The sequence below is a fragment of the Chiloscyllium plagiosum genome, unplaced genomic scaffold (genome assembly GCF_037043375.1).
Source record: "Chiloscyllium plagiosum isolate Xiang-an unplaced genomic scaffold, Cpla_swu_hap1 HiC_scaffold_26, whole genome shotgun sequence".
Taxonomy (NCBI): Eukaryota; Metazoa; Chordata; class Chondrichthyes; order Orectolobiformes; family Hemiscylliidae; genus Chiloscyllium; species Chiloscyllium plagiosum.
Window position 1 is genome coordinate 56,434,287 of NW_028270164.1, and position 12,761 is coordinate 56,447,047.

General features: G+C 43.0%; 1 protein-coding gene across 2 annotated transcripts in view; it reads left to right on the top strand.

Moving 5' to 3' along the window:
- The window catches only part of LOC122563334 (uncharacterized), a 31,482-nt gene extending 19,230 nt beyond the window's left edge, over nucleotides 1–12,252 (top strand). For both annotated transcript variants that reach the window (XM_043717075.2, XM_043717074.2), the window contains exon 4: nucleotides 11,431–12,252. In XM_043717075.2, the coding sequence (XP_043573010.2) occupies nucleotides 11,431–11,892 (462 nt within the window). In that variant the 3' untranslated portion in view covers nucleotides 11,893–12,252. The remainder of the gene's footprint in view (nucleotides 1–11,430) is intronic.
- Nucleotides 12,253–12,761: the final 509 nt, after the last annotated feature.

Here is a 12,761-nt window from a genome sequence, read left to right on the forward strand (position 1 = left end):
ATTCATTGAAGGCTGTTTGGTCAACAGGATGAAAATAAGGGAAAACTGAAGATGGTTTTTCTTTTGGTCAAACGGCAAATGATGACTTACAGCTCATCTGGAGCAAACTGTGCTGGTACTTTGTAAGTACCCCCAAAAGAAGACAAATACAATGTAACTGCTAGTGAGAGACTTGCTGTAGATTCAATTAGCAACTCCCAAGTTTACACTGCATGGAACTGTCCTGTTTCTACTGGGGTCTGTGTATAAGTTTTCCAGGTCTGAATTTCACAAATGCAACACAAAAATGTCCCTTTTGACAGGTTAAGGGATATCTTAAAAGAAATAAAGGGAGATCGGTTTAGCAAGGAAATTGCAGAGATTAAGATATTGATAGTGCAGCCTTCAGCTGCCAATGGTGGAATGATGAAAATTGGGGCTGCTCAAGAGAACAGAATTGGATGAGAGCTGATACTTCAGAATGTTGAGAGCAGGAAGAGATTTTGGAAATGGGTCTCTCTCAGGTCACTCGTAGTGTACTCCTTTTAGAAAAGCACCAACTTGTTCAATCTCTTCAGTCCTGGTATCATCTTTGTAAATCTATTTTGCACCAAAATAATGCCTCTATACACTTGGTAAAATATAAGGTTCAGTGCGTGCTACAAAAGTGCAACCTAACTAAAGATCTGTAGTACTTAGATTTTAATTCCCTGTGGAAAATAATGGGCTCCAGTGCTTTGGTTCATAGCTTTATTAACCTTCACTTTTGTAGTTTGTGTGTCTATATGTCTCTAGAATCCTTTGATCCTCTATTAACTTTAGATTAGATTAGATTAGATTACTTACAGTGTGGAAACAGGCCCTTCGGGCCAACAAGTCCACACCGCCCCGCCGAAGCGCAACCCACCCATACCCCTACCTTTACCCCTTACCTAACACTACGGGCAATTTAGCATGGCCAATTCACCTGGCCTGCACATCTTTGGACTGTGGGAGGAAACTGGAGCACCCGGAGGAAACCCACGCAGACACGGGGAGAACGTGCAAACTCCACACAGTCAGTCACCTGAGGCGGGAATTGAACCCGGGTCTCTGGTGCTGTGAGGCAACAGTGCTAACCACTGTGCCACCGTGCCGCCCACTAAGAACTTAAGAAATAGGAGCATGTAGGCCATTCAGACCTTCAAGCTCTATCCTCGATTCAGTGGAATCATTCCTAATAATCTACTTTCCTGCACGGTCCCTCAATGCTTTTAATATCTGGAAACCTATCAAACTCTTTTATTAGGAGTTTGTTCGTGACTGAGCCGCCACAGCTGTCTTGGGATAGAAAATTCCAAAGATTCATCACGGAGTAAGGGAAATCCCTTTTATTTCCAACCTTTTTATGGTCCACAAATTAGGAGCAGATATGGAAGTCTCAGCCCTCAAGCCTGCTCTGCTATTCAGTAAGATTGTGGCTAATCTTAACCTTACTCCACATTCCTGCCTCACCATGATAACCCCTCATCCTCTTATCAAGAATGTTTTTACTTTTTACCTTTTTGAATGTCCAGAGACTCTGCTTTCACCATCTTTTGAGGAAGAGAGTTTCAAAGACTTGTCACCCTCTGAGAAAATAATTTTGCCTAACTCTCTCAAAATAGCAAGTCCTTGCCTTTAAACAATGACACCTTATTATAGATTCACAAGAATGAACATCCTTTTTATATCTACCCTGCCTCCCTTCAGACTTCATATTTTTCAATCAAGTCACCTTTTATTACATTCACTGGAACTTAGAAAGATATCACCAATGCCCTCTATACTGCCTCTGTGGGGTTTGCACATTCTCCCCATGTCTGTGTGGATTTCCTCCCAGAGTCCAAAAATGTGCAGGTTAGGTGAATTGGCCATGCTAAATTGCCTGTAGTGTTAGGTGTAGGGGAATGGGTCTGGGTGGGTTGCTCTTCAGAGGGTTGGTGTGGACTTGTTGGGTCGAAGGGCCTGTTTCCACACTAAGTAATCTAATCTAAATGAAGTAGAACTTGCTTACCTTTGTGTTCAATTCCTCTGTGGTAAATGACAATCTTTTTGATTTCTTAGCTACTTGCTGTACCTGCATACTAACCTTTTGTAATTTGTAATTGAGGACATCCAGATTCCTCTGCATCTCAGAATTCTGCAATCTGTTCATTTACATGACATGCTTTTTTATTCTTCCTGCTGAAATGGACAATTCCACATTTTTCCCACATGCTCCCATTTGCTCCCAGATAGTTGTCCAATCAATTAACCTACCTATAATGCTTTGTAGCCTCCTTATATCCTCTTCACATCTCACTTTCCTACCTATCATGGTGACATCAGCAAATTTAGCAACTATACTTTCAGTCCCTTCATCCAAGTCATTTATACAATTTGTAGAAATCTGATCCCAAACCACAGTGACCAGTTTGACTAAAATGCGCTGACACTTGTGTATATCGAATGTAATTTGCCCATTTTATGACCATTTTGTAGGTGTATTAATGTGTTTTAATTACATTCTTTTTTAGGAAGAAGTAAATGTCCTAATAGTGATGTTTGCAGTTCCAATCCCCATGTCCAAAATCATTAGTAGAAATGCAGTAATACTGGTCCAAATTCCTATTCTTGTGGTACAGCACTTCTTCCTCTTTGCTAGTTTCTGAAGTTACCCTTAATCTTTGCTCTACTTTGTTTTATACTTTGTTCTCTAGCCATTCTACTACCTGTTCCCTGATTTCACAATTGCAAATTCAGCTCTAGCACTGTTGGTTTTTGTGCTGCTGTGCTCATTTGGGAAAAAAAGTTGGTAAAGCATCCATTCTCAATAGTTTAGTGCATGTTGCACCAGTCTATCCTGTTAACACTCTCATTTAAAGTCTCTTAGCTACAGACTGACACCTTCACTGCCATTGTATAAAGGGATCACCATATAAATTGCAGGTGATGTGCATTTGACTTCCTTTTGGTTTGCTGCAAAGGTAGAAAAATTGACAGAAGATCATTCTATCTGAAGGGGTGGTGATGCACTTTGGAAGGAGTGGGGTGCATAAGAAAAGCTTCTGAGAAGAGGTTGTTCCCAGTCATGGAGGATAACATTGCAGTTCCTCTTGGGATGTAGAAGTGGTGTGGCAGCAACAAAAATGGGAAGCTATTTGCAAAGATAAAAGGTGAAAGCCTCCCAACAAAAAGGCCTTATAAACCTCCTGTCTTCAGAAAGTGCTTATCTGCCACTCAACCTGGAGCTGTGTCTGCAGCAGTTGAGTTTCAAAAAGGAAGTGGTTGTAGAATTGTATAACTTCCTTGAACAGAAACTGCAACTGCAGAGTAGGATTATTTCTGAGCTGCTGCTAGATCCTTGAGGGCCTTGATTTCTACATCAACTGATGCTTCCAGGCAGGAAATGGTGACATTGCCAAGAGGCCACTGAAGCCCTGTGCACAAGACTTAGGTACTTCTGTGTTTTCTACATAGGCAATGGAGGAGACATGAGGATTCCAAATAATGAACTTCCTAATGCTGAACAGAGCCTCTGATTTCATGAACATGTCTGTGAATGCTCCCTCTCATTTGGGAAATATACTTCAATCTCAAGGCTGCACTCTGAAAGTGCAGTTGATGTGCAACTGAAGTCAGGTTGTCATGATGATTAACTCCTTCTGATTTGGCAACAGTCACGATGCTTTAATCTTACGCTAGTCTGTCATTTCACCATATCTGAACCACCGTGTTGAACTCGGTGGCTCCTTGGTATCGATGATTACCCACACTGGTTTATGATTCTGCTCTGACACCCAGCCATAGGTGGACATAATTGTTTTGTGGTAGAAGCAGAACATTGGCATCCTGAAACAACTAGTTTGTTGTCTGGATAGTGGGAGAGACCTGCAGCATGTGCTGTAGAGTAACTTTGCACTTCATAGTGGTCTGCTGCATCCTGTATGACCTGAAAATTACTGGAGGAGGGAGGGACAGTTTATCCAGCTACCATTTGTGCCCTTTCACAAAATGCCCTTCTCACTGCGCTGTAGTTACCCTAAAAAAGAATTCCTAGATCACAATTACACACTTTTTTGCAATCCATTATTGCAGACCATTAGTGTTCTCTTGATGAAAATCCTCATCTAACATTATCAGCAACACTATTAATAATACAAACAGTACTCCACTAGAAGACTGAGTTAGCTAAGTGCCCACGGCTAATTGGATCCAAAATTGGCTTAGTGGCAAGAAGCAGAGACTTGTGGTTGAAAGTTGTTTTTGTGACTGGAAGTCTTAGTCTGAGGATGCAGAGGAGGGAATGCCAAGATGTAGTCTGGGCTGGCGTGCTCTGTGAAGAGAGACTAGATTGGCTGGGGCTGCTTTCCTTTGAGCAGAGGAGGCTGACATGGGAGTCTTGATTGAGGTGCACAAAGTTCTGTACGGCAAACACTAGGTAGATAGGGAGAAACTTGTCCTGTTAGGAGAGGGGTTTAATAACCAGGGGCACAATTGAGATAAGGAGGTGGTTTAGATAGGACTTGTGGAATTTTTTTACTCAGAGGGTGGTGGGTATTTGGAACCCACTTTATAAAAATGTGGTAGAGATGGGAATCCTCAAGACATTAAATGAGCACTTGAAATGTCATTGCTCCGAGGCTATGGGCCAAGTACTGGAAAATGGGATTAGAGTAGATAGATGCTTAAAGACTGGTACGGACAGTGGCCCGAAGAGCTCTTTTCCCTGCTGTAAAACTCTGACTCTGGTACTTTGTGTGGAGAATTGTAGATGCTTTTGCACAAAACCTTGAGCAGATCCTTCGAGTTCTGCCATAAAATTGCCCCATTTCTGTCTGGGCCATTGGGGGTGGGGGGGTTGCTCTGAGCTGACTGGCTGAGAAGCAACAGCAGAGGTGCTGGCAAGAATGGCATTAATTGGGGCATAAATATTGTTATCCTGAGAGAGCAGCAGCTGCCATTGCCCTGTTGGTGGACAGATTGCTTTACTGATCTGTGGCTGTGCAAGCCCTTCTGGCACCTTGTATCTGCAGGCATGTTGGCAACAGTCTAAAGCTGAATGCCAGTTTGGATATTGGGTGACCTTTAGCTTTGGAGGTGAGATTATCTCTCTCTGCCTGGCAATGTGGCCTATTCCAATTTAGCACTGTATTTGATTGTTTATTCACAGGTGTGGTCATCAATTGTATGTTCCTTATTGTCTTAGATAAAGTGGTGGTGAATCGTAGTACTGAACCACGAAGCTCATTTGGTGTAGTGATTTGGAAGCCAAATTACTGTTCCGTTAGTATCACTGGGTCAAAACTCTCTCTACCAACACTTGGTGTCTCAACACCCTGAGAAAGCAGCTCACTATACCTTTCTCAATGTCAGTTAGGGATAGGAAATAAATGCTGGCCTATGAACGAAGCAAAAAACATGAGCAAACATCCCCATTTGCAACATTTTGGAGAGAAAGTCTTTGAAATCTCCAATGTTCCAGATTTTTGATCACTATTGCTGGATCAGGATGCACAACATGTCCTATCACATGGAAAGACAGACCCACCAGAGTTGCTGACAATGATGTGCTGTTAGAAAAGTGTGGCCTTCAGTGTCACTAACATTGACTATAAGCCCCACATGGTATCCTGGTATCAGATCAATCATTTGTGCGGAAACCTCTTGGTAGTTGTCAGTTACTGCCTTCCTTTGGTGAATCCAGTATTCCTGTGTTTGAATACCACTGGAACAAGTCCAAAGATCGTGAGGGCATGTCCTCGGCAAAGTGGGAGGGGGAGTTAAAATGTTCGGAGATGTTCCCTGAAGCACTCTGTGAGAAGTGTCCAGTCTCCCCAATGTAAAGGACACTGCATCGGGAACAGCGGATGCAATAAATGACGTGTGGAAGTGCAGGTGCAACTTTTGATGTGGAAGGCTGGTTTGGGACCTTGGATGGAGGTGAGGGGAAGGTGTGGGAGCAGGTTTTGCAATTCCTGTGGTGCCAGGAGGGGAGGCTGGGTTGTTGGGGGGCATGGACCTGACCAGGTAGTCATGGAGGAAACGGTCTTTGCGGATAGGGGTGGGGAGGGAAATATATCCCTGGTGGTGAGGTCTATTTGTGGGTGGTGGAAATGTCGGTGGATGATGTGGTTTCTGCGGAGGTTGGTGGGGGTGTTCTGTCTTAGTAGCGGTTGGAGGGGTGGGGTTTGAGTGTGGAGGTGCAGAACTTGGATGAGAAGAGTTTGAAGGCATCTTCAGTCGCATGGGAAGGGAAATTACAGTCTTTAAAGAAAGAGGCCATCTGGTGTGTTCTGTGGTGGAATCAGTCTTCCTGGGAGCAGATACGGCAGAGGCGGAGGAATTGCGAATATGAAAATTACATCCATGTTTGAGATTGCGCTCGTAAGTATCAGTGGTCATTGTACCCTGAAGGTTGCTGCATGGGTGGATAGAGTGGTCAAGAAGGCATATAGTATGCTTGCCTTCATCGGACGGGGTATTGAGTATAAGAGCTGGCAAGTCATGTTAAAATTGTACAAGGCATTGGTTCAGCTGCATTTAGAATACTGTGTACAGTTCTGGGCGCCACATTATCAAAAGGATGTGGACACTTTGGAGAGGATGCAGAGAAGGTTTGAGGATTTTGCCTGGCATGGAAGGTGCTAGCTAGGAAGAGAGGTTGAGTATGTTAGGTTTATTTTCACTAGAAAAAAGGAGATTGAAGGGTATAGACAGGGTGGATAGAGACTAGCTTTTTCCCCAGGGTGAAGGATTCAAAATGAGAGGTCATGCTTTCGAAGTGAGGTGGAAAGTTTAAGGGGGATATACATGGTAAGTATTTCACACAGAAGTTGGTGGGCATTTGGAACATGTTGCCAGCAGAGGTGGTAGAGGCAGGCACGGTAGATTCATTTAAGATGCATCTGGACAGCTGCATGAGTAGGTGGGAAGCAGAGGGATACAGATGGCTAGGAATTGACCGACAGGTTTAGACAGTACATTTGGATTGGCTCAGTCTTGGAGGGCCGCAGGGCCTGTTCCTGGGCTGTAAATTTTCTTTGTTCTTTGTTTACAAGTTAGATGATTGTAAATTAGGAACCCCTTGTATTTCTGAAAAAATGAGAACCTTTGACAGCAGGTTTCATCTTTGATTCATCAAGACAAAATTGCAAGAATACCTAATCTCAAAGGAAATGACAATTTACACTTGAAGTGCCATAATGTTCAAGACTAATAGGCCAAATGCTAGAAAGTGAGACTAATGTAGATTTAGTTTTTTGATGGGCTGAAGGGCACTGTTGTACTACATGATTCTGTAACTTTGAGGATGAGGTTGCTGATTGGACTGTGATTGATAGCTTTGCCACAGAGACCACACCATTTATGGTTGTTATGGGGGACTTTAACTTTCCTGATATTGATTGGGAAAGCTATAGCTCAAGTTCGTTAGATGGGTCAGTGTTTGTTCAATGTGTGCAGGAGAGTTTCCTGACACAATATGTAGACAGGCCAACAAGAGGTGAGGCCATACTGGATTTGGTTCTGGGTAACGAACCAGGCCAGGTGTTAGAATTAGAGGTAGGTGAGCACTTTGGGGATAGTGACCATAATTCGGTGATTTTTACTCTCGTGATGGAGAGGGATAAGTGTGTACTACAGGGCAAGAGTTATAGCTGGGGTCAGGGAAATTATGATGCGGTGAGGCATGACTTAGGATGTGTGGCTTGGAAAAGTAGACTCCAAGGCAAGAGTGTAAATGATATGTGGAGCTTGTTCAAGGAGCAACTATTGAGTGTCCTTGATAATTATGTACCTGTCAGGCAGGGAGGAAAGGGTCGTGCGAGGGAGCCGTGGTTTAATAAGGAATTGGAATCCCTTGTTAAATGGAAGAGGGCGGCCTATCTCAAGATGAGACGTGAAGGTTCAATTGGGGCGATTGAGAGTTATAGGGTAGCCAGGAAGGACCTGAAGAGAGAGCTAAGAGCAGCAAGGAGGGGACATGAAAGGTCCTTAGTCGGTAGGATTAGGGAAAACCCTAAGGCTTTCTATAGGTATGTTAGGAATAAAAGAATGACTAGGGTAGGAATAGGTCCAGTCAAGGATAGTAGTGGGAAGTTGCGTGTGGAGGCGGAAGAGATTGGGGAGACACTGAATGAATACTTTTCTTCAGTATTTACTCAGGAACAGGGCATTGTCGTCGATGTGAATACTGAGTCACAAATAAGTAGAATGGATGGCTTTGAGGTATGTAGAGAAGAGGTGTTGGAAATCCTGGAAAAGGTGAAAATAGATAAGTCCCCTGGGCCTGATGGCATTTATCCTAGGATTCTCTGGGAAGCAAGGGAGGAGATTGCAGAGCCATTGGCCTTGATTTTTATGTCCTCTTTGTCTACTGGAGTAGTGCCAGAAGACTGGAGGATAGCAAATGTGGTTCCCTTGTTCAAAAAGGGGAGTAGGGATAACCCTAGTAACTATAGGCCGGTGAGTCTCACTTCTGTTGTGGGCAAAGTCTTAGAGAGAATTGTCTTAGATAGGATTTATGCACATCTGGATAGGAATAATGTGATCAAGGATAGTCAGCATGGTTTTGTGAAGGGCAGGTCGTGCCTCACAAACCTTATTGAATTCTTTGAAAAGGTGACGAAGGAGGTTGATGAGGGGAAAGCGGTAGATGTGGTATATATGGATTTTAGTAAGGCGTTTGATAAGGTTCCCCATGGTAGGCTACTGCAGAAAATACGGAGATATGGCATTGAGGGTGAGTTGGAGGTTTGGATTAGGAATTGGCTGGATGGAAGAAGACAGAGGGTAGTAGTTGATGGCAAAGTTTCTTCATGGAGTGCCGTCACTAGCGGTGTTCCGCAAGGATCTGTTTTGGGACCATTGCTGTTTGTCATTTTTATAAATGACCTGGAAGAGGGGTTAGAAGGTTGGGTGAGCAAGTTTGCGGATGATACGAAAGTCGGTGGAGTTGTTGACAGTGAGGAAGGATGTGACAGGTTACAGCAGGATATAGAGAAGCTGCAGAGCTGGGCAGAAAGGTGGCAAATGGAATTCAATGTAGCTAAGTGTGAGGTGATTCACTTTGGGAAGAATAACAAAAAGATGGGGTACTGGGCTAATGGTCGGATACTTGGTAGTGTGGATGAGCAGAGGGATCTTGGTGTCCATGTACACAGATCTTTGAAAGTTGCCACCCAGGTAAATAGTGCGGTGAGGAAGGCATATGGCGTACTGGCTTTTATTGGTAGAGGAATTGAGTTCCGGAGTCCTGAGGTCATGATGCAGTTGTATAAGACTCTGGTGCGGCCGCATCTGGAATATTGTGTGCAGTTTTGGTCGCCATACTATAGGAAGGATGTGGAGGCACTGGAACGGGTGCAGAGGAGGTTTACCAGGATGTTGCCTGGTATGGAAGGAAGATCGTATGAGGAAAGACTGAGACACTTGGGGCTGTTTTCATTAGAGAAAAGAAGGTTTAGGGGTGACTTGATTGAGGTGTACAAGATGATTAGGGGGTTAGATAGGGTTGACAGTGTGAACCTTTTCCCGCGTATGGAGTCGGGTATTACAAGGGGGCATAGATTTAAATTAAGGGGGGGTAGATATAGGACTGAAGTTAGGGGTAGGTTCTTCACTCAGCGAGTCGTAAGTTCATGGAATGCCCTGCCAGTAGCAGTGGTGGACTCTCCCTCTTTATGGGCATTTAAGCGGGCATTGGATAGGTATATGGAGGATAGTGGGTTAGTATAGGTTAGGTGGGCTTGGATCGGCGCAACATCGAGGGCCAAAGGGCCTGTACTGCGCTGTATTCTTCTATGTTCTATGTGAACATTGAAAAGCAAAATACTGTGGCTGCTGGAAATCTGAAACAATTTAGAAGAATGCTGGAAATATCTGGGGCGAGAGAAACTGATTTAATGTTTCATGTGACGTGATTTTAGATTCAACCTACCAACGTGAAACATTCTCTGTTTCTTGCCCCAGCATTCTGTGTTTGTTCCAGGGAACAGTTAACTAGAAACTTCCAGCCTTGAGGTGATTCTAGAGTGACCCTCCTGGTCTCAAGGTGAAGCCTGACATGGTCTGGAGTCAAGGTCCTAGAGATGCTAGGTCCCAATGTGGATGGGGTTGGACGGACTGTTATTCTGAAGAACTTGTTTCTTAATTTTACTTATTTATTCCATGGTCTGTAATGCTAACTTTTATTTTTCTAATTTTTTTTCCCTACGGACTTGTACTTAAGACTTTACGGGCAGCACGGTGGCACAGTGGTTAGCACTGCTGCCTCACAGCGCCAGAGACCTGGGTTCAATTCCCAACTCAGGTGACTGACTGTGTGGAGTTTGCACATCCTCCCCGTGTCTGCGTGGGTTTCCTCCGGGTGCGCTGGTTTCCTCCTACAGTCCAAAGATGTGCAGGTCAGATGAATTGGCCATGCTGAATTGCCTGTAGTGTTAGGTAAGGGGTAAATGTAGGGGTATGGGTGGGTTGCGCTTCGGTGGGGCTGTGTGGACTTGTTGGGCCGAAGGGCCTGTTTCCACACTAAGTAATCTAATCTAAGACTCTATCTTGGTATATTTTGCCTAAGATGGCACCATAAGTGGTGACTTGTGCACTATTCACTACTCATTTGAGTACGTGACAATAAAACATTCTAAATTCTAAGAAGAACTGTCAAGTTTTTTTTGAATTCAAATGTTCTCACATTATGCTTTGTTCAACTGAACAGTTTGGGGGTTGGCCTTTTCCTGACTATTCTAACTAATCTAGATATTTTTGAATCAACCTGTTCAGAGGTAGGGACACTACCCTTGTGCCACAAGAATCCATCCCTAATCAGTCCATGTCAACGCAACTGGGTTAAATTTAAGCAGAGTCCACTTGCTAGGACCCTCTTCACAGCATGGGGAACAACAATTATTACCCCATGGAAAGTTAAAGGGGTGGAAGAGTGAGGGGAACAGCAGGGAGTGAAGATTCTGAGGGAGGCAGGAGTTATGAGTGTGGGGATTTGCAAAAGGTCACAAACTGAAGAGTGAGAGTGGGTGAGATGAGGAGGTGAGGTAAGCTGCTAAGCATGCTCATTACTCAAAGGCTGGTGGTGCATGTACAGTTGATATGCTAAAATAGAAACAGTTAAGAGTGTGCTTTACATTGGGTAGATCTGCATTGAGAGTTTTATAGTTTGATTCATTTTTGGTTTAGTTTGTGGAGTTAAGTTAATGTCAGTTGCTTACAATATCCTTGCCAGTTGAACAGATTCTCCTGTGAAGGCAGATTCTTTGCATTGAGTTTTTTTAATTGGTCAGAAACCAAATTTTAGTTAGTAAAATCACAACTTACTATCCTTAAAGTGAAAGTTGGGTGGGGAGAACACATTAGCTCTTTCCATATACTCTGTCCTATTCTATAGTAAGTGATTGATTGATTAGAAAAGTAATTACTTCACACTTTTCTACCTAGGTTGAAAAGCCTGGGTGTCCAGGCTTGGATTGGATCGATCAATCTGTAACTGCCAAGAGGAGAAAGCAGCCTGAAGTGGATCTTGGTCCTGAAACTTCTACTGATTCTGAAATGGAGTCTGGCAGTGGCCTTGACATAGGAAACCTGGAGAAGGTCGACAATGAAAATTCCCCTCCAACATCGCTGAGCTGTCTTGAAGTTTCATCAGCACTTGAGCTGAACAATCTGGTTACCAACGAAGAAAGGACATCCTCCTCCTTTCATAGATCACATCCTACGGAGTGTGAAAACACTGATGATCTTTCGAATCCACTGGAGGTAGATGAAACGATCAGAGATGAAAAAATAAACCGTCTCAAAGAAATGCTGAAGGAGAAACAGGCAGCATTAGATCAGATGAGGAAGAAAATCTCCCTTTCAGATACTACCTCATTTTCAACTTTGGAGTCTTGTAGACTGTAGTTGCTGGATTGAACTGTATACTACATATAAAACAATGTTAAACATAAGCTTTGTAGAAAATTAATGACAGCTTCCTCAGGAGTACTGAAATTTGATATTTCACACACAAGTAGTGACCATGTGTACCTGTATATTTAAAATCAATAGTTGAGTAGTCACTATTTTAAAATAAAAGAATTTCTACTTTTTTTTGTAATTCCAGGATCTTGATTTGTATTTTGCTATGTGTATATATAGAATATTGGGTGTTTGAAATATTGCTTCCACTGTCCAAAACCATGTTTTATTTCTTATTGTTCATCAAGTTGGTGCTCCTGAAATACATCTGTTGTGTTGAATAAAGATTAGCGTGGACAAGAATGCAGTTTCATCTCAAATTCTAGAAATTGGGAAGTTTAAATTGATTTTTGTCTTGGCACTTTGATAAAAATCACTAAGGCAAGAGGTAAGGGATAAATCAAATGTTTAATTCCAGCTTTTTAAGAAGTTAGTTGTGATTGTTGGCTGTAATGTGTTTCATGTGTCACTTAACCCCTGAGGACTATTTAGTAAAAAAGGAGCCCTTGTTATTTGCACAATATAATCAGCAAAGGCTTGTATAAGCTGTGCTGCTGAACAATGAGGATTATACAGCTCTGTACTCAACTTACACAGTGGTGCTTCAATTGGAAAATTACAAAATGACAAAACTGTTGTTCACAATTTTAAATTTATTCACTGGATGTGAGTTTTTGCTAGCTAGGCCAGCATTATTTACCATTTACTGCCTGAGGCCAATGAAGAGGTAACCACCAGGATGGGCCAGAGTAGGTAGGCTTTTGCCCATAACCAGCAAGTGGTTTCATAATTATTAGGCTTAAATTGCAACA